At 38.4% G+C, this 21,635-nt stretch overlaps 2 protein-coding genes across 6 annotated transcripts in view; both read right to left on the bottom strand.

The window, feature by feature from the left end:
* dbn1 (drebrin 1) overlaps window positions 1-3,197 on the bottom strand; it is a 90,421-nt gene extending 87,224 nt beyond the window's left edge. For 3 of the 5 annotated variants that reach the window (XM_023342098.1, XM_023342100.1, XM_023342099.1), the window contains exon 1: window positions 3,036-3,197. In XM_023342098.1, the coding sequence (XP_023197866.1) occupies window positions 3,036-3,118 (83 nt within the window). In that variant the 5' untranslated portion in view covers window positions 3,119-3,197. The remainder of the gene's footprint in view (window positions 1-3,035) is intronic. The other 2 variants (XM_023342102.1, XM_023342101.1) reach the window with 2 other exon arrangements.
* Window positions 3,198-12,792: 9,595 nt separating this feature from the next.
* The window catches only part of LOC102226906 (AT-rich interactive domain-containing protein 5B-like), a 57,753-nt gene continuing 48,910 nt past the window's right edge, over window positions 12,793-21,635 (bottom strand). Inside the window, exons 9-12 of the mRNA XM_023342440.1 lie at window positions 21,411-21,508; window positions 21,121-21,310; window positions 20,278-20,487; window positions 12,793-19,532 (exon numbers count right to left, since the gene is read on the bottom strand). Of these exons, the coding sequence (XP_023198208.1) occupies window positions 18,387-19,532; window positions 20,278-20,487; window positions 21,121-21,310; window positions 21,411-21,508 (1,644 nt within the window). The 3' untranslated portion in view covers window positions 12,793-18,386. The remainder of the gene's footprint in view (window positions 19,533-20,277; window positions 20,488-21,120; window positions 21,311-21,410; window positions 21,509-21,635) is intronic.

Here is a 21,635-nt window from a genome sequence, read left to right as displayed (position 1 = left end):
TCCATAACCACCTTAATTTGGGCATTAAATGATGGTGGAGAATTTTTAATGTCATTTTAAAGCTACAATAAAGATGCAGAATGATAAATATGGAACATAAATCCATCTTTTAGTCTTGATGGTTGACGATTCTGAAATTATTGACATTTAATCCTGAGAACAGACCACTTCCTCTGTTTATCTTAAAAGACCAAAGGAAAGACAGCAGGTAAGATGGCGGTGTTTAGGTGGGGGTGACCCGTGTTGTTTGGGGTCAGCGGTGTTTGTACGTCTCTGTCTTTGTTCGGAGCCCATCAAGTGTAAAAATCGGGGGCAGGCCCGAGGCCCAGAGCATCGTCTCTCTGCTGCGGCATATCGAACACAAGGATACAAGGTCTCCAGAGGAGGCCTCACTCTAGTCCGAAACAAACTCACACTGGTTGTTTTTTATGGCGCCTCCAGAGATTTTAACAGGAAAAAGCATACTTTCCCATCATTGTCAACAACATAAATGTTACATAGAGACATTTCTGCATCACTGGGGACTGATGCTGCACTAAAGATTAGGAAACTGTCCTCTAAATGAACAAAATCCCTGACGAGGCGATATTTTCAGCGACAGCATCAATGAGTAAAGATTTTGAAGTAAAATTTGCTCTGCAGTAAATACTGATGCTGCTCTCCAGCTATCGCCCCAAAGAGTGAGAAATAAAAAAACATGGAACCAAAACCGATTCAAAGCAGAACCTGATTCACACTAATGACCAACAACAGATGGGAGCAGTTCACATTTCACCATAAAGATGGTGACTCACGAGTGTTTGACCGCAAACAAACTGGAAAACAGGATCTGAAACCTGAGCTTGGCCAATCTGCACATTTCACAGACTGCACCTTTAATCGCACAACATGACGTCTCGTTGCTTTATCGAGCACAAAGCTTACAGTTTAACTTTCAGATCGCTCTGCTAGAGGTCTGGTTTGACCTTTTCTGCTATGAGCAGCGGCTTCTTAAGAGAAGGAAGTGTCCTTCCTATTTAAAAAAAAAAACAAAAAAACGATCAAACCCCTAACAGGAGTGGAGGAAGAGAACTGAATTCGCCTGCAGCTACACAAAGCCAATGTTTTTCTTTGGGATTCACCAAAAACATTCCTGTTCTGGGTTGTGTAAAGGGAAGTCAGACCTTCAGGGCTTCCTGGTTGGATGAAAACAACTACAGAGGTATTGATTACCCTCAGCAATACCTGTTAATATTAGTTAGAAAGTCAGCATTAATCTACAACTGAAGGATAATGCCTCTTATCGTAGTATCTTATCCAAGTCAACACACAATCACAGCTCTGCTTAATTCTCAGTAGTGATGACCGTTGGAAGATTTAAAGAAGGATTATGTAAGAAAAACAAAATCTCTTTTTTGAATCAGTTGAAAGCCTCTGGAGGAGCTGCAGAGATTCACAGCTCAGGTGAGGAATGCAGAAATAAGAACAAAAATATAATTTTAGGTTCAATAAAAACACAATGTACAACTCTAAGACTGCACTGTATTGACAGTCAGTATTATGCTGTGGGATGTTGATCTTAAAGGGGCGGTATTATGCATCTTACAGGCACATAGTACCACTTTATAGCTCAATCAAGTAGGGTTGGGAGATAAATCCATTATCTCAAATTTTCTGTTTTGCAGATTTGGTTTTTAGAATTTTTTATTTATTTTCCACCAATGAACTCCTTGAGTTTCCATAGTGATGCTAACTCACCCAAGAACCAACATCTTGTTTGACAAGTGTGTTTTACAGCTACTGTTTATTTCAACTTTGAATTCAAGTCAACTCACAGATAGATTTATTGAAATAAAAGCCAGTTTTTAAAGATATTTTCTGTCATTTGTATTTTTTAAGGGGAAGACAGAATTGAAGATCAGATTAGGTATAAAAATGAAATGTTATTTTTGAGCCATATTGGCCAGCACTACAATCATGTTACCTTCAGTTTTTACAAAAATGTTGTACATGTCAAACATGACTGAAGAAATTTGACACTTTGAAACTGGAACTCTGTCTGTTTAAGAAGTTCTTGCTCTTTCCAACATGCTGCCTTCAGGATGCAACAGAGCTTCTACTTTTCTTAGGAGCTTTGAGTTCATATGAAGATTTCTCAAACATGCATGGAAGAATCAAGCAACACTCCAGGAGTGTTTCTGATGAGCGAATAACATCATAACAAGATGTAAAACTAAAATAATCCATTTTACATCATACTGCCCCAACAATAGTACAGAAAGAGTGTTGATGGGAATGTGGATGGAGCTACATGTGTTCGATTTTTGAGGTATTCCTGTGTTAGAATGGTCCAGTCAAAGTTCAGAACAAATCTAAGTGAATCAGAGGTTTAGTATAGAAATCAGCTTTTGATGCGGTAGTTCATGAAGTATTGATCTGGACAGCGTTTAAAGGAATTATCACTCAATTGAGTGATTCAAAGCCACAAAGAGTGATGGTGGAGGCCCCTCACCCCTCTGCCTCCTCCCACCAGCCTCGCCCCTCTCCTCCTCCCTGGTTCAGGGATGCTGGGGCTCAGCGTCCTACCCCCTACCCCCGCCACACACACGCGCGCACACACCCCACCCTGGACCAGGCCTTCCTGGCTCACCCAAACCTTGCCAGTCAACCCCTGAAAACTGCTCCCTGCTGGATTAATCTGCTGAAGCAACAAACAAAGCAGCCAGGATGAGACTCTGCAGTGCGGCTTGGAGCAGAAAGAAAAAAGCCCGGACAAACTCTCACTTCCACGGCTGCAAGGCTTCCTGCAGCCCCGCAGCTGATGGAGGAGAACAGCCCGGAGAACCAGAAAGTAAATAGTTTGGAGTCATAAAACCTCCGCACTCTACGCCGCTCCACATGGTATTATTATAATTCATAATGATGATGCGACCCAAAGGTGCCCCTGCGCATCCTCAACCCCGCAACACAAAAAGATCCAGAGAAAAGCCCCGCAAAGAGGCAGCGACACGAGGGGATGCGGTGGGAGGGCTGAGCTGTCCGGCTGCGGGACTCACCAGTCGGTGTCCGAGGTCTCGTCAATGACGCCCTGGTAGGCGGTCAGCAGGGCCAGTCTGTTCTTGGCGAGATTCACAGCCATGTTTCTGTCCCTGCGAGCATCCAGACCGCTGCTGATGGAGAGAGACACGGAATGAAACCACAGAGGAGGAAGAGGAGGAGGAGGAGGAGGAGGAGGAGGAGGAGGAGGAGGAGGAGGAGGAGGAGGATCTGATCTGACTGGTGGAGACAAAGAGGAGAGGGACAAGTCCGCGGGGTCCTAGAGCCAGATATTAGCTCCCTAAACCATGGAGAAACCCTCTCACATACCAAACAAACATGAATATATAAGAGGATCAGTACGGCAGAGAATTAGGGCCATTGTAGATAAAATGGACTCAATTTCTACAAATTTCAGAAATGTTGAGATCTCAGAAATTTTCTAGAAAAAGTTCTAGAAAATGGTCAGAAGTCGAAAAGTTTCGACTTCTGGAACTCGGAAATTTCCTAGTTTTTTCCTCAAGGCAACGAGGATCCAGGAAGATGCTAAAGCTACAAACAAAACCACAAGATGTTCAGTAATATGGAATCTGGAAAGAGACTTTGCTATGCTCTTTTTTTTTCGTTCAATCGTTAAATAAAAACAAAAAGTGACGATTTTCTTAAAAACTGACAGATTTTGGTTATGTGCAGAAAACATCTCAACACATGAGGCTCCAAAGCTCTGTCTCTGGTCTACTTTTAATTCAAGCTTCCTGATTATGAAAAAATAAATAAATAAATTTAAAAAAAGTTCATTTACCCTAATGGGGAATTAAATGTTGTATTATCCAAGTATCTTCAAAATGACATCTTAGCCAACTCTCTTAAAGAAACTCAACTGAAACTTTAGGTGGGCTTTATTCTGACCTGTTTGTTCTCTCCGATGAAAATCCAGAGCTTTTTTCATTTCCTCCAGAAACTAAAGTCTCTGATCTCCCTGGCTCAGCCTGACAGACTAATTTGTCCAGTCAGAGGCTCCTTTAGGAAAAAGCAGTTTAGTGTCAGCTCGCTCTGGATCTCGTTCAGAGGTGAAGAACTAAACTTGGAGTCCATTGCATCTTCTGCAGCCGCAGAAACGTGAAGGAAAGGCCGACTGATGTTTGTAACAGTTCAGCTGCCATGAGGTAATCCTAAATGTAGCGGCTAAAATCCTATATTTTAGGCTACTGGTTGTTATGCTTGAAAGGCGTTGGTCTTACGTGCGTTCAGTAGAGATTCATCATGCCGATCTTTAGTTTGACTTATAAAAAGGTAATTTATTGTACAGAACAATGTCCATTGTTTTGCTACTTCCATGTAGTTACACGTAAATTCGACATCAAACCCAAACCAAACACAGTAGAAAACTGTTTCCTCTTCCCATTAACAACACCTGAACAGAATCACGGTTGACCTTAAATACCCATCCCCCATCAGACACACAGAACTCAAAATGAAATTCGCCCCCTGGTGGCGATAAACACAGAAAAGCATAAATGGCTCCTACACTCATAATCACCGATAATTAGTTAAAAGAAACTCAGCTTCTGTGCATCTAAACAGTCAAATCTTCTTGAAATCCAATAAAAACATAAAGGTACTCATGTTGACACTGTAAGAAGGAACTTGGTCACTTGGGCAATATTTGATTTGATTTGAAGACGTTGGGTTTGTGGAGATTTGCAACAAGCGACTAATTGATATTCTGATGATTAATGATTAATCAAATTAAAAAAATAATCAGCACATTCTGCTATTAGAAATACATTAAAAGGTTCAAATAAATAAATAATTCAATTCCTACTTTAAAAAGACAGGTGCTAGAAAAGTAAAGCAATCAGCCTGACAAAATACTTTTAGTAGGATTTCCATTAATATGGACATCATATTGCAACCATCCACAAGTAATGACTGCAAAATCCTTTATTCTCTCCGCTGGCAGCACTGTTCATTCACTGCTAATGCTTTGCAAGATGAGAACCACTTCAATCATATAGCATGTGCTATATTTTAATTTGTGATATTACCCAAATAATTTTGCTTAACTTGCAACAGAGAAATCTGGAGAAACGATACTCTCATAAAGTGCGGTGGTGAAGTGGTGAGGTAGACCCAGGCATGGTGAGATAGGCACCATAATGGTTATGGTGAGAGAAATTATGGTCTAATGAAGATATATACAATAATCCAAAATCCAGGCAGCACAGACAAGCAGAAGGCTAAAAGCTCAGAGCTGGTAGCAACTGGAAACACAAAACATGACTGACATCAGACTAGACAGTAGCACAGACAAGGAAACAAGAGACACAGGTGGGTTTAAATACACAGGGAGACCATCAGGGGAAACCAGGATCAGGTAACCAATCAAGGGGTAGCTGGGACAACAGGAGACTCAACAGAACAAAGAAACCTAAATTAACACACAGAAAAAACCAAATCCTCACAGATACTATTCCAGGAACCTTGTTTGGTTTATTCCCAGCCTTTGCTAAAAAGCCCACTTCCTTCGGATTGGCTGGCACAGGCTCAGAAACATTCACAATTTTGCAACTGAAGGTGAAGACAGAGAAAAACAAAATATTAATTTTGGAAAAATATCTGAATTGACTTGAACAAGTGTTGAAACAAGAGCCAATACTGAAAAATCACAGCTGTGGTCCAGTCCTTGATCTTAGCATGCTCATGCTAGCTACAATTATAATGCTAACTTTGGCTCTAGTGTTCTAACACTAATCACAGTATGCTGAGTTTATTTAACATGATAACATTATCAGCATGTAAGCATTACTTTTAATGTGACAACATTGACAGAAAGGTGTTATTGTTATGCTAATTAGTGCAAGTAATTTAGCTGAACTTGCAGCAAAAATAACTTGAGAAATGATCCTCTGCCATCAACTTCAGTCAGTTTAAGTCTTTGCCAAAATCCCACTTCCTTGGGATTGACTGGCACAATTTACCACCTTTATATTTTTTTGCCTTCAGAACAGCTAAACAAAGTTGTTTAAAGCTACTAAAACTACATAACGCTTCAAAAATAGCAATCTTTTACAATATTGTTAAGGATTTTTAGAGAGAAAAAAATCTCTAAAACATTGTCTCAACTTTATAGTTGAGACAATGTTTTCCCTATAAGAAAATGAATATATATTTTTTATTTTAACTTTTCCATTTCACAAATTTTAAAAAGGACATCTAAAGACAGAACTTTTTTTTTTTACAAAATATAATTCTAGCACTACTAGTTGAAAAATCTGCTGATCTGCATTTATTTATGATTGTTACTTTTAAATAATTCTTTATCATTTTTTGCTAAAGTTTTTAGGTGCCACAGTGGAGTCTAAACAGCCACAGGTTACTAGCAGAATGTGCAGAGTTAGTATCTAGAATAATGTCTGCTTAAAATGTTTATTTTGGTAACATGATAAATACAATTCAGAAATTGTGAAACAACATAATTTACAACCTTCTTACTTAAAGTGGGGCAAAAAAGATGTTAAGAGAAATAATTATCTGATATAACTGAATCCTTACATATTATAACAAGGAATTTCATATTAAGGAGAAATGATGGAGCTACACAATCACACAAATCCAAAACGGCCATGATGAAATATCATATATTTAGATTCAGGGAACCATTCTCTGCATAAATATAATTTGTTGAGCTTAGAAACCTTGGAGGGGTAAAAGTTACAGGAAGAGAAAAAGATGAATTATTCAAAAAGTTTCATTTTGCACACCACTGCCATTTGTGCCAATTAAAAATCCCAACAGAACCAACTGCCCTGCTCCATTATCCTCCAACCTCTGAGAACCGAGGGGAAGGTATGTGGGCTCCGTGCCAGTCGGCGGGCCGGAGAGACAAACACTAAGGGTGACCCCGTGGCGGGCTGGTTGTCATGGCAACCAACAGAAGACCAAAAAAAAGAAAACCTTCCTAAATGTCAACTTTTCTGGGAAACGGAGAGAGAAGAACCTCATTTCAGACCATTGCTCACAAAAGCCCAAAGAGACGGGCTGCAAGGGGAATTCCTGGACTGTTAGGTCATTGGAGATCTGCTTTATTCTACAAATGATTTCCCAACTGGCCACCGTTGCTGTTTTTTATTGATCTGTGACAGTATGGAGAGGTCTTAAACTTTAAACTTAAGCCTAGAATGATATTACCACAGTAGACTTTTTTTTCACCTGCTCTTTCTTTCAACATTCTAGATTTTTAATTTGTACAAATCATTTTGTTCACATGCATCACGCAGACAAATAACTTCAATAGCTTGTATATTGTAGACATTTTTCTGTAATTATCCAAACCCGTGTTTGATAACGGGGTTTGGACAAAAGTCTCGTTTTCTAGGCAATGTAAAACATATGATGTAAATAAATGACAATGGACCTGTGACTGCATGTCTATTACTGATGACCAAAAATGGGTGAAGTAAGCAGTTTTGCTGTGCAGAGAACTAAATGTGAAAGTTAATGGGTAAAAAGAAACAAGCACAGTGTTGGAAAGCACATTCTCTCCAGGATTATAAAACTGGAATCTTTGATTTAAGGGAAGAAACTATTGAAAGGTGCCAAAAGCTAAGTTGAGCAGGGAGTTCACAGCCATTGATGCAAAAGGAGTAAGAAAATGTTTCCTTTTACAGATTTTCCATTTTAGGTCCTTGGTTGGCAGCAAATAGCCTGGATTTGCAGTCTGGATAATGTTTTCACAGCTTCTTCACATAGAGTGATTATGTATAAAAAAGTGAGACTTGCGCACTTGTTACGTCGTCAGCCAACATGAAGGAGTCTGGTGACAGTTGCTGGGGAAATGCTGTTCATCACAGCCAGCTTTCTGGTGTTTTCTTTATTATAGTTTGTCTCAAGTTTTGTTTGACATTAGCTGAGTTTCCATTATAAAAGTGCACAAAAGTTTGACAATATTCTGCTAATGTTGAAAAAACTATTTTGCAATTGCCGAGTTTATATTACATGAGAAACACAATTAAAAATGATATGAATACTTTTCTTGATGTGATGAGACGTTAAAGACATGCGACGCCGTCATCCTCCTTCCACTTCCTGTCGTTGTCTTCGTCGTCTCTGCCAGTGGAAACACCAGCTGTTGATCACGAGACTCATGTGATGCAAAAAAAAAATTTAATAAAAAGCTTCCATTGCAGTTTTGCAAAATATAATAATTTTGATACAGTTGAAAAATCCTATTGCAAAATCATTAAGAAAGAACATGAATTTTTTTTATTGCCGTTTTTACACTAAGCAAATATATTTTGTTATTCCAATTTGCACAATTTCACGGTCAAAGACAACAATGTTAGTGAAACATGCAAACTAGGCCGGTCATAATGCTTTTACATCTACAGGGGCTGTAGTTCTGCAGCTGATGCTCCATTACAAAATAAATTACAATTTCCTTATTTTCACTGTAATAAAACACCATGAACATATTTAATTTAATAAGTCAAATTTGAGCCGTGTTGGCAGTAAGATGCATTTATGTATTTTGTGCACTACATTTGAATTATTACCATCACTGTCAATTTTAACTGTTCTTTGGAAAAAAGAAAAAAATCATCCAACATTAACTCAATTATAATCTTTTTTTAATCAGTGTCAGTCAAATTGCACTGACAGAACTTTTGTATTTTTATTGCTTTAAATTCTGCCTTTTTTAACTGTTCACAAAGATTAAGATTATATCTTTTTCTCCTAGCTTTAAAATGGAACTCGTGAGAATAAAAGTCTGACTTCCAAAAGTTATCCACAGTTCTCTTCAGCAGAGAGAAGATTGATTAATTGACAGGAAGGAGTCAGATGGACAAACCAGAAGCTCACTACTGCAACTTCAGCATATTTATGATATTGATGTGTTCTTCTAAGTTCTTTGATGTCTTAGATAAAACCTCAAATAAAATCTATAGACTCAGAGATATTCTTCGTTTCGATTTAACCTGGTTTAGTTTAATTAGTCTCTAAACATTTTGTCTAGCTCATCTCTTAAAGATAAAACAGATCTCCATGTTTTAAACCTGCTAATGTGAAGCAGGTTTATCCCTCCATGAGGTGAAAATACCCTCTAATGTTTCCAGTCAAGAACAGATGTGGGCGTGGAGATGGATGTGAAACCAGATTAGGAGATAAAAACTGTGGGAGTGAAGCAAAGTGGGGATTAGCAGCTCATGTCTCCATCTGATCTGTGGGCTTTAAAATTTCATTCCTGTAGATTTCTAATAGCAAAAAGGAGAATCTGAGAGTTTCAACTGCACACTAATGCTATTGGTAAATGCTGGTTGATGCAATAGACTGTACTGCCACCATCTTGCCTGGTCTGATATTTGATGTTTTGGCTCACTGTATAGTCCCTCATTTTGTTTTAGAACTGATTGTATCTTCTAGTGCAGTGGTTCTCAAATGGGGGTACGCGTACCCCTGGGGGTACGTGGAGGTACTGCAGGGGGTACGTGAAGCTTTTCAAAATATCTTTAAAAAATCAGTAGGCTCCTCATAATAAGTCTTGGGAAAAATGATTTTGTAAAAAGTTCGATAAAATATAAATGTGTGTTCATGCACTGAATTTTATATTCAGTATTTACAGGGTATTTACAGCACTGTACCTCTTTTTTATTCCAAAAATGTTTTGCCCGTGTCAGGGGGTACTTGACTAAAATTATATTTTTAAGGGGGTACATCACTGAAAAAAGTTTGAGAACCACTGTTCTAGTGTATGTGTCTTTTTTTAACTTGCTGTAACATTAATTGCCTTTTGGGGTTTGGATAAACCTGAATATATCCATCCATCCATCCATCCATCTTCTTCCGCTTATCCGAGGTCGGGTCGCGGGGGTAGCAGCTTCAGAAGGGAGGCCCAGACTTCCCTCTCTGGGCCTCCCTTCTGAAGCTGCTACCCCCGCGACCTGAATATAATAATTAAGAAATGTAAAGGCTTTCAAACTGCAAAGTTGTAGCATGTCTCTGGACTTAAAAATTATGGAAAACATAAATTTTGTCTCAACAGCCCATTAATGTTGTTAAGGATTTCATACTTTCCAAAACAAAAAGCAAACAAACAAAAAACTACCACACACACAAAAAACACAGCTTAAAGTTTAATTCTCTAAATTCTATTCAAAAAGTCAGACCTTCATATAGATTACTCAAAGTAATAAGAAGCCTTTTTTTGTGTTAATTTAAAACTATCCAAGAAAAAAAAGGATTTGATAGAGAAATGTTATTTATTTCAGTTATATTAAGGTCTATATCCAATAATGGCGAAGACTGTCTAAAAGAAGAGTAAGTCTGAGAAGTCAACTGCTAAAGAAACTGGTTTTTCCGAACACACAACTGTCCTTAGAGGAAGGAGAAAAAAATGTTTGGCAGAAAAAAGGTGCACAGAACAGGAATATTCAACACCATGGGAGGGATGTGAAGCAGAGTCAAGCATCTAGTCAAGTTCATAAAGCATTTACTGCAGCTACAAGAGCTAACGCTAACTGCATTTCCATTGATCTTATAATTGCTCAAGTTGGAGTTATGAAAATAAATTTGCTTAATGGAATCACTGCAATAGTGGATTTGCACTTGTTCAACATTTGAGAATATTGACAAAGTTTTGCTCACATTTGTGAAGGAATGCAGGTGCAGATGCAGCCGGGTGATGAGCTGCAGCTGTGAAACACAGTTCATCTTACTGCGCCTTTCAGTTACAAACATCTGAGAAGAAGAAGACGAAGAGCCAGACCTGGATTGTAGCTCAGTGGTTCTCTGTTTAGATGAAAGTAAAGTTTGTATTTCATCTGAAAATCAAAGTCCACAATCTGGGGAAAGAGTGAGAGAAGTCATGTTGCTTGAAGTTTCCAATCAGTGATGGTTTGGGTTGCCATGTAATCTGCTGGTTCTGCTCCACTGGGTTTTCTATAATTTACAGTCAACACAACTGTCTACCAGGACATTAGAGCCTCCAAGCTTTCTTCTGCCAACAAACTTCATGGAGATTCTTCTCCAACACATCTCAATAAAATGAATGAAGCAGGAAGTGGCTTCTGGATGATCAACAACAAAACACACAGCAATAAAACCAGCTGACCAATCAGGGTAAGCTTCCCTTGCTACAGAAGGCAGTAACATTATATTCAGAAGATTATTGAAACGACTCATTTTCTAGACACCAAAAAACAATAACTTATCAATAAAATGGGTGTTTGTTTTTTTCAGATGCAGTCGAAACCCACGTGGAAGTACAAAATCATGTAAAATGTCAATTTTATCTAATAGAGCCCCTTTAAGGGGGCTTTTAAATTAATGTCATTGTCATGAAATTTGGTTAAAAACATTATGACCCCACCTTCAGGAATCAGACTCCGTGTTGTGAGCTTTGAAACCTGCAGCTTTAAAGTCCCAATGACAAAAAAAAAAAAGTGTCCAGCCTAAACTCGACCTTTAACATGGCGTTGCTAACAAAGCTCCTGCTGCAGAGTGAGGAATGTGTTCATTTCATCCACGGTGTGAAAGTTTACTCTCTGAATGTTTTTCCAATGCTGCCTTTATGAGTCCTGCAGGGAAGGAATGTGTGCAATTCCTCCTGAGCTCACATATCAGAAAATATCTATAACTTCTATGATTTCATTAAATGTCAGCATTCTACTGAAGGCAAAACTTAAAAGGCTTGAAGTTAATAAAAAAAGAACAATAAATAAAATAAGATTGGAGACTGGAGTTGTATCTCTTAACAAAATGTTTATTGGTGAAGGAAATGATTATTATTATTTTAGGAAAATAAAATCTGAAAGACTCCCCAAAACAAACCAGATGTTCATCAAAGATCTGTTTCCATCTAGTGAGTATTTCAGGGAATCACACTCTATAGAAACATTCTGGGCTTTTCAGGATGTAGAAACCCAGAACTTTGAAACAAGGTATAACAAAAAAGTAAAAAAAACACTAAAAATGTATATTATTTAAGAGGTTTTAAATTTTAAGGACCACAAATTTGATGCATATGTTCGATATTTAAAGTTTAAGTTTCAAATTTTGGTATAAAACAACAAATGTTTTTTGTTTTGTTTTTTGGATTAATATGTGACTTTCTCATCTGTACAATCATATTCAATAAATCAGAATAATCTAATGAGGCTTGTTTGTCAAATTAACAGTATCTTTTGAAAACAACCTTGAAATCAGATAAATCAGATGTTAAACTTCTGACCAATAGTAGTTTATTGGTCAGATGTAAAATTCTGATGTTAAATGTCTCATCTTCACTAACTAAATACAAAATCATCATAATTAAGGTTTAGAAAACCATCTGTGAGGAATTAATCTATATAACGTTTCACTTTGGGAAGCAAGTTACTAAAATAAATGATTTTAATAATCATTTATCATTTAATAATAATAATTAGAATGTTATTTCCAATAACATTCTAATTTACTGAATATGGCTGTTTCTTAAATTTTGATTTAGATCAGAAATTGGAAAAACAAATCACTTGACGGCCAGTAGAAAAAAGAATTCTCCTACATTACACTGAAAAAACAAGAATATAAAAGTATTTGAATTAAAACTAACAGCTGAAGATGTCTCTAAAGATATACATTTCAGAGCAAACTAAAGTTATGACTAATTTTGAATAATTTTAGAAAATGTGCTTAATTTCTAAAAAAAAAACCCAAAATGGATCCCCTAACTTTCATAATGGAGCTCTACCAGACATTTTTAATTTCTAAAAAATAAATAAAACCTTGAACTCAGAATTTATTAACAGATTACTTTTAATATAAATATACAGTGTTAAAATGGAATGGTACCTGACACTGAAAGCCTTTTACCATTAAAACAGGGAGGGGAAAAAAATTACAAAGGAGAAAAACAAAAACAGACCATGTGCTGTAAATCAATAACAATCAAAATAAAACATATTTTTAATCAAGCAAGAATTTTCTGGTTCCAATCCAGCACCTCGTGGAACACCGCCAATGTCTTGAGTAAAACTTGGGAGGCAACAGTCCAGCAGAGCTCGCTCTGGAAACACTCATGGAAAAGACGGTTTTATTTTACAATCTGTGCGTAAATATAAGCAGGAAATAAAATATTTTCTTCTTTAATTCTTATAAAAGAGATCTCAGACAGACATTCCTATTGTGTAACATCCAGTTTGTAAAGGTGCCACATGGAGCATTTTTCACCATCTGTATTTGGTTGATTTAAGCTACTGTTGTATAAAATGGACATTTGGGAAGTTTGCTCTTCAAGACAGTCCTGAAAGCTTATGGTGGTGGAGAGAGAATATTCTTTTAGATTTCAGCCAAACACATTTCTTCATTTTAGACGGAATTTCGATTCATTTCAGACAAATTTATCAATATTAAAATAATCTAAGTTCAAATTTTCCATGCAGATAATCAGTTATATACTGGTATACAACAATTTGTGCTTATTTCCATAAATTAAAACTTAATTAAAACGTAATTAAGCTTTTCGAAACAGTTCGAAAATGCACGTTTCGAATTTGCATTTTATTTTTGCAACAAGGTTACTTGGATTACAAAACCCTTTTGACATCTTTTATATCATAATGAGGCAAATTTTAGGGGAAATAACCAGAATTAAAAAAAAAAAAACTACATCCAACCATGAAACTAGGTGACTTTATGAGGGTTTTTTATAGAACTATTGAATAAATTCTGTTAAGATATGAGAGTATAAAGAGAAAACTATTTAAAAATGACTGAATTTTGAAAAAAAAAATAATGAAAATTGATATTTAATATAAAAAAAAGACTTTTTAGCTCCACATATTTTCATCTCCAAATCTGAAGCATTAACTGAAATTTTCACAAACCCACAAGTTCAAAACTGTCCCAAAAATCTAATTTCTTTTAAAGTATCAATGGTCATTTTGGTTATCCAGAAACTTTTCTTCATAAATAAATCAATAAAATACATAAGAGAACATAAGGCAAATGTAAAGATATGAAAACTGAGAAGCTTTTAGGGCATTTTAGGAAGCTGCAGAAGAGTCAAATTAATTCAACAATTCAAAGACGTAAAAATGTGACATGTAGCACCTTTATTTTGATCATGTATCATCATGAATGTCCAACCGACCGCTTGCCATCCCTTTTCTTAAATCTTGTAGGTCCGGTTCAGTCCAACACACGGAGCCGAGCGTTGTTCCGGTGTCGCGGGTCTTCTTTCATTAAATCCTCAACACGAGAATTTACAAAAACCCGCAAAGGCCATAAAGTTCAACAAAACTCACCTACACTGGGACCCCTTGTTCAAGTTGATGGCATGAAGGCTACTGAGCTAATTTAACTTTCATTCGCTTACAAACATTAACTCCAAATTTAAGTATCAGGCACTTATAAGTACTTTACATGAATGAGCAGTGCCGTTCAAGACTGATGCTGGAGTAGTGTGCAAAACACTGTAAGAAATCTGTATAACATGCATAACAAACTGTAAACATTGTGAAACCTATGAAAGAAAAAAAACTAGCTAGACTAAGCTTAAATATCCAAACAAAGAAAAAAAATTATACTAGTTTAAGAAGCTGAAAAAAAAGAGAATAAAATAAAATAATGAGTGGCATGTCATTATTATTCAATACATCAACAAAAAAGGAGCAAAAGAACTGAAGTCAAAGTTCAGGTGATTCTAAACTGGTCCAGTGGAGCTGTGTTTCACCTGGGAGGAACCAGAAGACTGATCAGACCCAGACCAACTTTAAAGGAACAGGTTTGGAAACTCAATTTTAAAAGCTGTGGTTATTAGAACAAGGATCAGTTTTAGGTTATGCATTTGTATGGCAAATGCATATTAAAGGCGCTCTACACAAAATGAACTGTAAGATTAACCATCTACCGTCACACTGATGATAAACAGGAGCTTTTAAAACAGTGTTGCCTGTGTAAAGCAGCAAGTTTTTAAATGTTTTGTGTTCTTAAAGCAACTTCAACTCAAGAAAAATGTTCACCATTAGCATCTTGGCGTACAAACAATTTGCTATTAACCGATTTACCAAGGTAAGTCAAAAAAGACAACTGATTGATAGGAATAACTGTTAAAATATATATATACTGTTAAATACAGAATCTTTGGAACAGTAATTACAATAAAAACTCTAAATGTCAGCATGCTAAGTTAAGAAAATTATCACCATTCTAGTAGCAGCAACTTTGAAGTGTTGTACAGATGAGTAGTCAAAATTTTTTATATAAACATACGAAGTGAACTGGAATCCCCACATAGCAGATTTGGGGTCTAAGGTAAATCAAAGCATGGCAAGCTAGCATGTTAAGCCAAGAAATGTTCCACTGTCCGTACAGTACCTGCAGTACAGATGTTTGAAACTCATCATGGTCATAAATTTCCTCAAAGGGCTGGTTGTGGCATAATGCTTTGATAAAACTATATTCAACTTTTAAAATAATATAGCTTTCTCTACATTCATTGAGTACTTCTTAAAATATACTTAAAAATTTTTACACTGATGCTTGACAGTATACAAAAAAACCTGATCAAATAATTAATCACACAACTGCTTTCTTGAAGTTCTATTCTGGAGTCTAGTGGGCCACCAAAACAGCTACGGCCGTCTGGAATTAGCCCACGAGCCTTGAGTTTGAAACATGCTGCAGTTTGATAAAACTGTTTAGAACAACAAACAGTCCAGCAAAACCAAGGTTTGGTGCCCGTGAATTAATAACCTAACAATGTCGGGTAAATCTCAATGAAACGCTAAAATGACTCAAGCTGTCAACAAGTCTAGCTGGCAAAATTATTACTGTTGTATCAATGATTAACAAAACCTTTATTAGTTAATGGTAATATGTATATAACACACAAAAATTAAGAAGGTCCAAAAAACATGATTGACCCAAACAGCTATTTTTAAAATCTGACGAGTCGTTTATCTGATGCATTAGGATATTAGCATGTTCAGCTAACCAACGTACTAAACTAAATGATGTATGGTAGCAATCTTTCTTCCAATGACAGTTCATATGTTAACTCAACACTTTCATGGAATACAAAAAATATGGTAAGCAGCTTAAAATGTGAGTCAGACATTGTTCCTAATGCTAACACCAAAGAGCATCATTTCATGTCAGTGCCGGTTGTTAAAAGCTTCTAAACAGCAGCTTTGTGGAGGACCAATATTATTTTTATCCTTCTTTCATTTTAAAATGTGATAAGCTCTTCAGTGAGCACCACTGTCCACATTATTTGTTCTACAAACGAGTTCCTTTAAAGCTCTCTGGGACCAATAAATACAGGTTTACTGATGTGATGAAGCAGAGCCAGACAGTAGTTACAGTAGTTACCCTGTTTGTGAAAAACATTACTGTGATAAAGAATATGTGACATTTGTAGTTTTTTTTTTTTTTGCCCCATAATTATTTTACAATAAAGAAGGAAAACAAATGAATGAAGTAAAATTGTAAAAATACTATCAATAGCAGAATTATACAGGAGTCTGGTGAAGCACTTTGGTGCATCTGCCCATATACTGAGTACACATTGTTTTGTCATGCAATCATTCACAAATATTTTTGCTGAACATGGAGCCAACAGTCAAACAAATCTGATAAAAAATAATTACTAATAAGCAAATTTTTTCATCTTTTAAAATCATTTCTTTAAAATATTTTCTCTGTGGATAAATCAATGTGAATTTTTCCACCTTTTAAAAACTTTCTGACTTGCAGCGTGACAACATTCTGAGCCTTGAAACAAGTCAAAAAACAATGTGGCCATGAGCTACATAACTAGGAAAAACAGCACCTATTAGTTCGAGTCAAATACAAACGCTGAGAAATGAGAGACAGTAAATTATAACTGGCATATGACAAAAAGCAAAAGGAGTACAGTAGGTGTGCAAATCTGAACCAGCATATGTGGTGTCAAAGCGAACAGAAAAGTGAGTTAAAGAGATACCTTGATGTTTGACAGCAAGAAAAGCGACATATTTTTTGATGCAAGATTAAATTTTAGTTTCTAGTTTCTAACAAAAGGCTTTAACTGACATGAAATTCCTGGAATCACAGGTGCATCTAAAGAAATTTAAAGTGAGAATTTAAGTTAACAATTCAGTCCACAAAGTGAAACTACAGAAATGTCATGGATTCATTACAGAAAGAGATTTATTTTAAGCATTTATTTCTGCTTTTGGTAATTATAGCTTACAGGTAATGAAAGCCAATAAAAATATACTCTAGTACATAAATGTTATGGAGGCAAGAAAAGGTCAATTGCTACAGAACTTGTCTATCCAGAGAGTGCTATAGCAAAGAATCTAAATGGAAAGTTTAGTGCAAGGAAAATCTGCTACTCCACAACCACGAGTTACACTTTCTGAACTGAATTTATGGATCAAAACAAACTCTTTGGTGATTTTCTAAGTTATAGAGGCGCACCTGTACAGCGCATGAATCCCAATATGGAGGCAGGAGTTGCTCACTCTGAAGCTGCAGATACAAGATTGGTTTTGATTTCAAACTTACTGATTTGGCAGCAGCCTCTACCTGCTGAAGAAGGAAGCTACAGATGTTGTGGACCATTCTGAGCATGCTTTCAACTCAAACACGTTGGGATAGATTTATAATTCTCAAACAGGGTATATTAAAAAATGGGGGGAGGGGGAGAAATGAAGAACCTGAGGTAGTTTAGACTGTCGGAGCTACATGTGGGATCTAAGAATCTGAACAGAGACAAAGGCGAGAGCAAGCCGACACGATGGTGAACCTGGTTGATGGATGTTTTGTTGAAACATCAAGGTATCTCCGTCTGAGTGGATGCAGGTGAAGCCGGGAATGGCGAGGGTCGCCGGCCCTTTAAGGCACGTTTGTGTACGTTTACATCAGCTAAAGAGCAGGACTGAAACGCTTCACTTTCACTGGATACATTGTGAAGACAGCTTTTCATTTTGAGCCCTAGAATACATTTAAACACTATCAGAAAATAAGTCTCTCCCTACGGACGTAGAGAACAATTTAAAAACGGTAATAGCGGACGACACCAGGGATGCTGTGGGAGGAGTCATGATGCATAGCATCACCCAAACATGATATCTTGTTCTAACTGTTGTTTTTCCGTTTCAGTTTCATCGGAACGTAGAGGAGAGAAGTGTATAGTGTTTCCGAGGGTTATGGCAGTGTTCAGGAACAAAAAGAAAATCATCTCCCGTTTTTGTTTTAACGGAAACTCATCTGTGATTGTCATGATTCGGTTTGATAACGTTCCTCCAGAGAAAATGGAAATGTAGCGAAATAAACGTCATTAAAGAAGCAAACGCCCGGCGCAGACGAGTCTCTGAGGTGATCCTGATTTATGGAAATAAACGCTAAAAACAGTGTGTGTCTGTGTCGGAAGGGCCGGCTCCTTTCAGCTCCGCGGGACCGGGACACAGGGTCGGATCTCGCTCCGGTTGCTCCTTCCCCATCGATTCCTCCTGTTTCTTTGCCTCCGTCTTCGCGCCTCCATCTCCGACTTCGGTCCTTTTGGTTTCGGTCGGAGGAGGAATTTTCACAAACCTCGTCCCGTTCATGTCTTCCTCCAGTTTCACCTGGAAGGGTGGAAGTCCGAGCAGGAAGGCCCTTATGCGGCTCGGGGAGCTCAGGTCTGCTGGCTCCTCCTGACCCCTCGCCTCCATGCTCTGAACACCGGACACCACCAAGGAGCTGGAGCGGCCCCTGAGGCTGAAATCCTGCGCTTGCTCCTGGGGGCCACTGCGTGGTCTCTTGGAGGACGACGGATCCGAGTTTCTGTTGATGGCCTGCGGACTCTGCTCGGGGCCCTCGGCGCTGGGCCGTTTGGGTGGTAAGCGTTTGCTGAGGTTGAGGGGCAGCGCCTGCTCCGGCGGCGGAGTGATGGGGGAGCAGGGCGGTTTGGTGCTCAGGTCCTGCGACAGCGCCTCCGACAGCCGGCGGGTGAAGGTCTGCAGTTGAGACGAGTCCAGGTGAGCTCGCATCACCTTCCTCACCTGGACGCTGCAGTCCAGGTTGAGAGGCAGGACGCGGAGTGGAGGCGGCGGGGGCCGGCTCCTGGACGCTCCGCGCTGACCCCCATCGTCTGAGCCGCAGCCGGAGCAGTGGTGCTGGTGGAGCTGGTGCAGCTGAGGCTGCAGCTGCTCCGAGCTGGGGTGTGGCGTGTCCGGGTTCCCTCCTTTGGGCTGGAGGGTGAAGATGGCCGGGTGGAGCTGTGCCGGGTCCTGAGGGGTCAGGGCGGGGCTATCGGGGCCCCTCTGGAGGCTGATTTGGCTCCTGAAGACGTCCAGAGGGCACACGCCTTTGATGGGGCTGAAACCGCTCAGTGAGCCGGTGACGAAGTGAGGGAGAGCAGGGATGAGAACACTGGGAGGGGGAGGAGCCACCGAGTCGCTGCGTTCCGACTTCAGCTCCGTCGTTTTGAAGGGGAGGAAGGAAGGAGACATGGGGGAGAGGTCAGGGGTCAGGGGCATGCTGAGTGGGAGGATGGCTGGCTGGATGGGCTGCAGGGACGAAAACAAGGATGGATTACAACATAAAACTGATCTTTCAAAGCTTTCTTTACAGAGTTTGGGAACTTTACCCAAGCATTTTCAAGGTACGTTTTCGCATTTTACCTGCACCACACCTGAACATCCAAACAATACAAATGAACACAAGAAAAGTTTCAAATAGAACTGATTATTGAAATAATTGATTTAGTAATCGATCAACCATTAAACTAAAAAAATAGGCCATTTACTGAAAAAACACTTGGAGCAGCAATAAAGCCAAAATTGTTATATATATTTATATATTTATTGCATTTAACATTACAAACACCTTTTTTGTCTGTAAATATGACCTACCCAAAACTCAAGTAGCAGTTTTAGCTTTTCCTGCTTCAAATTACGTTAAAATTTTTTTTTTTTTAATCTATGCACCTAAGAAAGTAACAAAAAAAGTTCTCTGTTTTCTGGCATTTACCGTAGTAAAAAGAAATTATTTTGGTACTTTAACTGACCTGAAACAAGAGAAGTTTGATCTGATTTCACTTCAGACAACGGGAAAAAAATGTGTCTGTTTTATTATCTTTAAATATTTGGTGTCAACACTCTCCAAATTTAGGCTTTTAATTAAACGTTAGATTGCAACTTTATTATAAAACTGTGCAGTTTGAATATTGAACACTTTCCAAAACACCTAAAGGATCATAAAGTCTGGCTTTGCTAAAGGAAACAGAAATGAGAGCAGCATCAGGACTTTTACCCGGTGTGTGCTGCTGGGTGTCGGTCCTCCTCTGCCTACAGGGGGCAGCAGAAGACTGTGCTGCTTCAGCTCCACCACTGCTGCTTGTTTGGTTGCTGTTTGCTGCTGAGCCAGCAGTTTGGCCTGAGCAATTAGCGTGGATTTGTTACGAGTTCCTGGCGGTCGGCCTCTGCCTCGTTTCACCACCATGGAGCCGTTTGGACTCAGAATCTGTTCAAGGACAAGAGGAGAAAAGGAAAAAGTCGGTTCTCTGGTGGGTTTAAAAAATTATTTTAGCAAATAGGAGTGCTAAAATGATTACAATCTAAGAAAAAAGTATGTTGTATATTCAGAAGAGTTCTTCAAAATGATTCTGAAAATCTGCCATGTCTGTCTGAAGTGGGCGTGGTTATTAAACCAAATACCTTTGATGGAGAAAAACTTTGCTAGTTTCAGTCACTCTACTTTTAACAAGAAATGAACAACACAACTTTTATCTATTTTCCCATAGAAAAACTTTTAATGTAGCAACTTAAAAATGTCTTTTAATCAATAAAACTTATTCAAATGAAGCTACATGCTGCTTCCATTAATCGAGTTTCTTATATAATGGAAACAACACTATTGTGAAATTGAGTTTTTCCAATATCAGCAGAAAATCAAAAAAGCTTTGAGCACATTTGTAATGGAAATACAGCAACACCTTGCTGTATTTACTAATTAATAACAGTTGTAATTAATAAGAATCAAATCAAGTTTTGATTTGATCAGCTGTGCTTTTAGCTTTTGAAAAGAACAGAAATAGGATAAAAATGACAGCAGAACCCAAGACTGGATGAATCGACCCTTCAGTGTGTGACTTACAGGAGAAGGCGGAGCTGCAGGTGACAACGTCCCCGTCCTCCTGTCCTTGGGTTTGGGTCCGGGCTTCCTGCCTCTGGGCAGAGGTTTCCGTCCTCGTATTCCTCTGGGTTTGGAAGGCAGTGGCACATCGGGGATTTTAAACTCTGCTCCTCCTCCAGCTCTCAGGTGCTCCTCATATGGAAGCATCAGTCTGAAAACACACACAACATTTAGAGGTTCTAATGGACAAGTTCCCGGTTTTGGATCCTGACGAAGGCAGTCGGGACGAGGGGGTTGTTTGTTCGTCCAACCTTTCATAGTGTCTCCTGGTGCAGGTAGCTGCGCTGGTGCTGCCTGGACATCCGCCCAGCTCGTTGTACACCACCTTCCACAGGCGGTCCGAAGTCACCTGACATACAAACACACAGAACAATAACCAGAGATCCTACAGGTATCTGCTCATCTTTGACTTTGGTTTTTGTTGACTCAAATGTTGCTGCACCATGTTGGAAGCTAAAAATTTGTGATGTTTTTCC

Source organism: Xiphophorus maculatus, chromosome 11 (genome assembly GCF_002775205.1).
Source record: "Xiphophorus maculatus strain JP 163 A chromosome 11, X_maculatus-5.0-male, whole genome shotgun sequence".
NCBI lineage: Eukaryota > Metazoa > Chordata > Actinopteri > Cyprinodontiformes > Poeciliidae > Xiphophorus > Xiphophorus maculatus.
The sequence above is the reverse complement of the archived record's forward strand: the minus strand, read 5'-3'. Positions and strand labels throughout refer to the sequence as shown.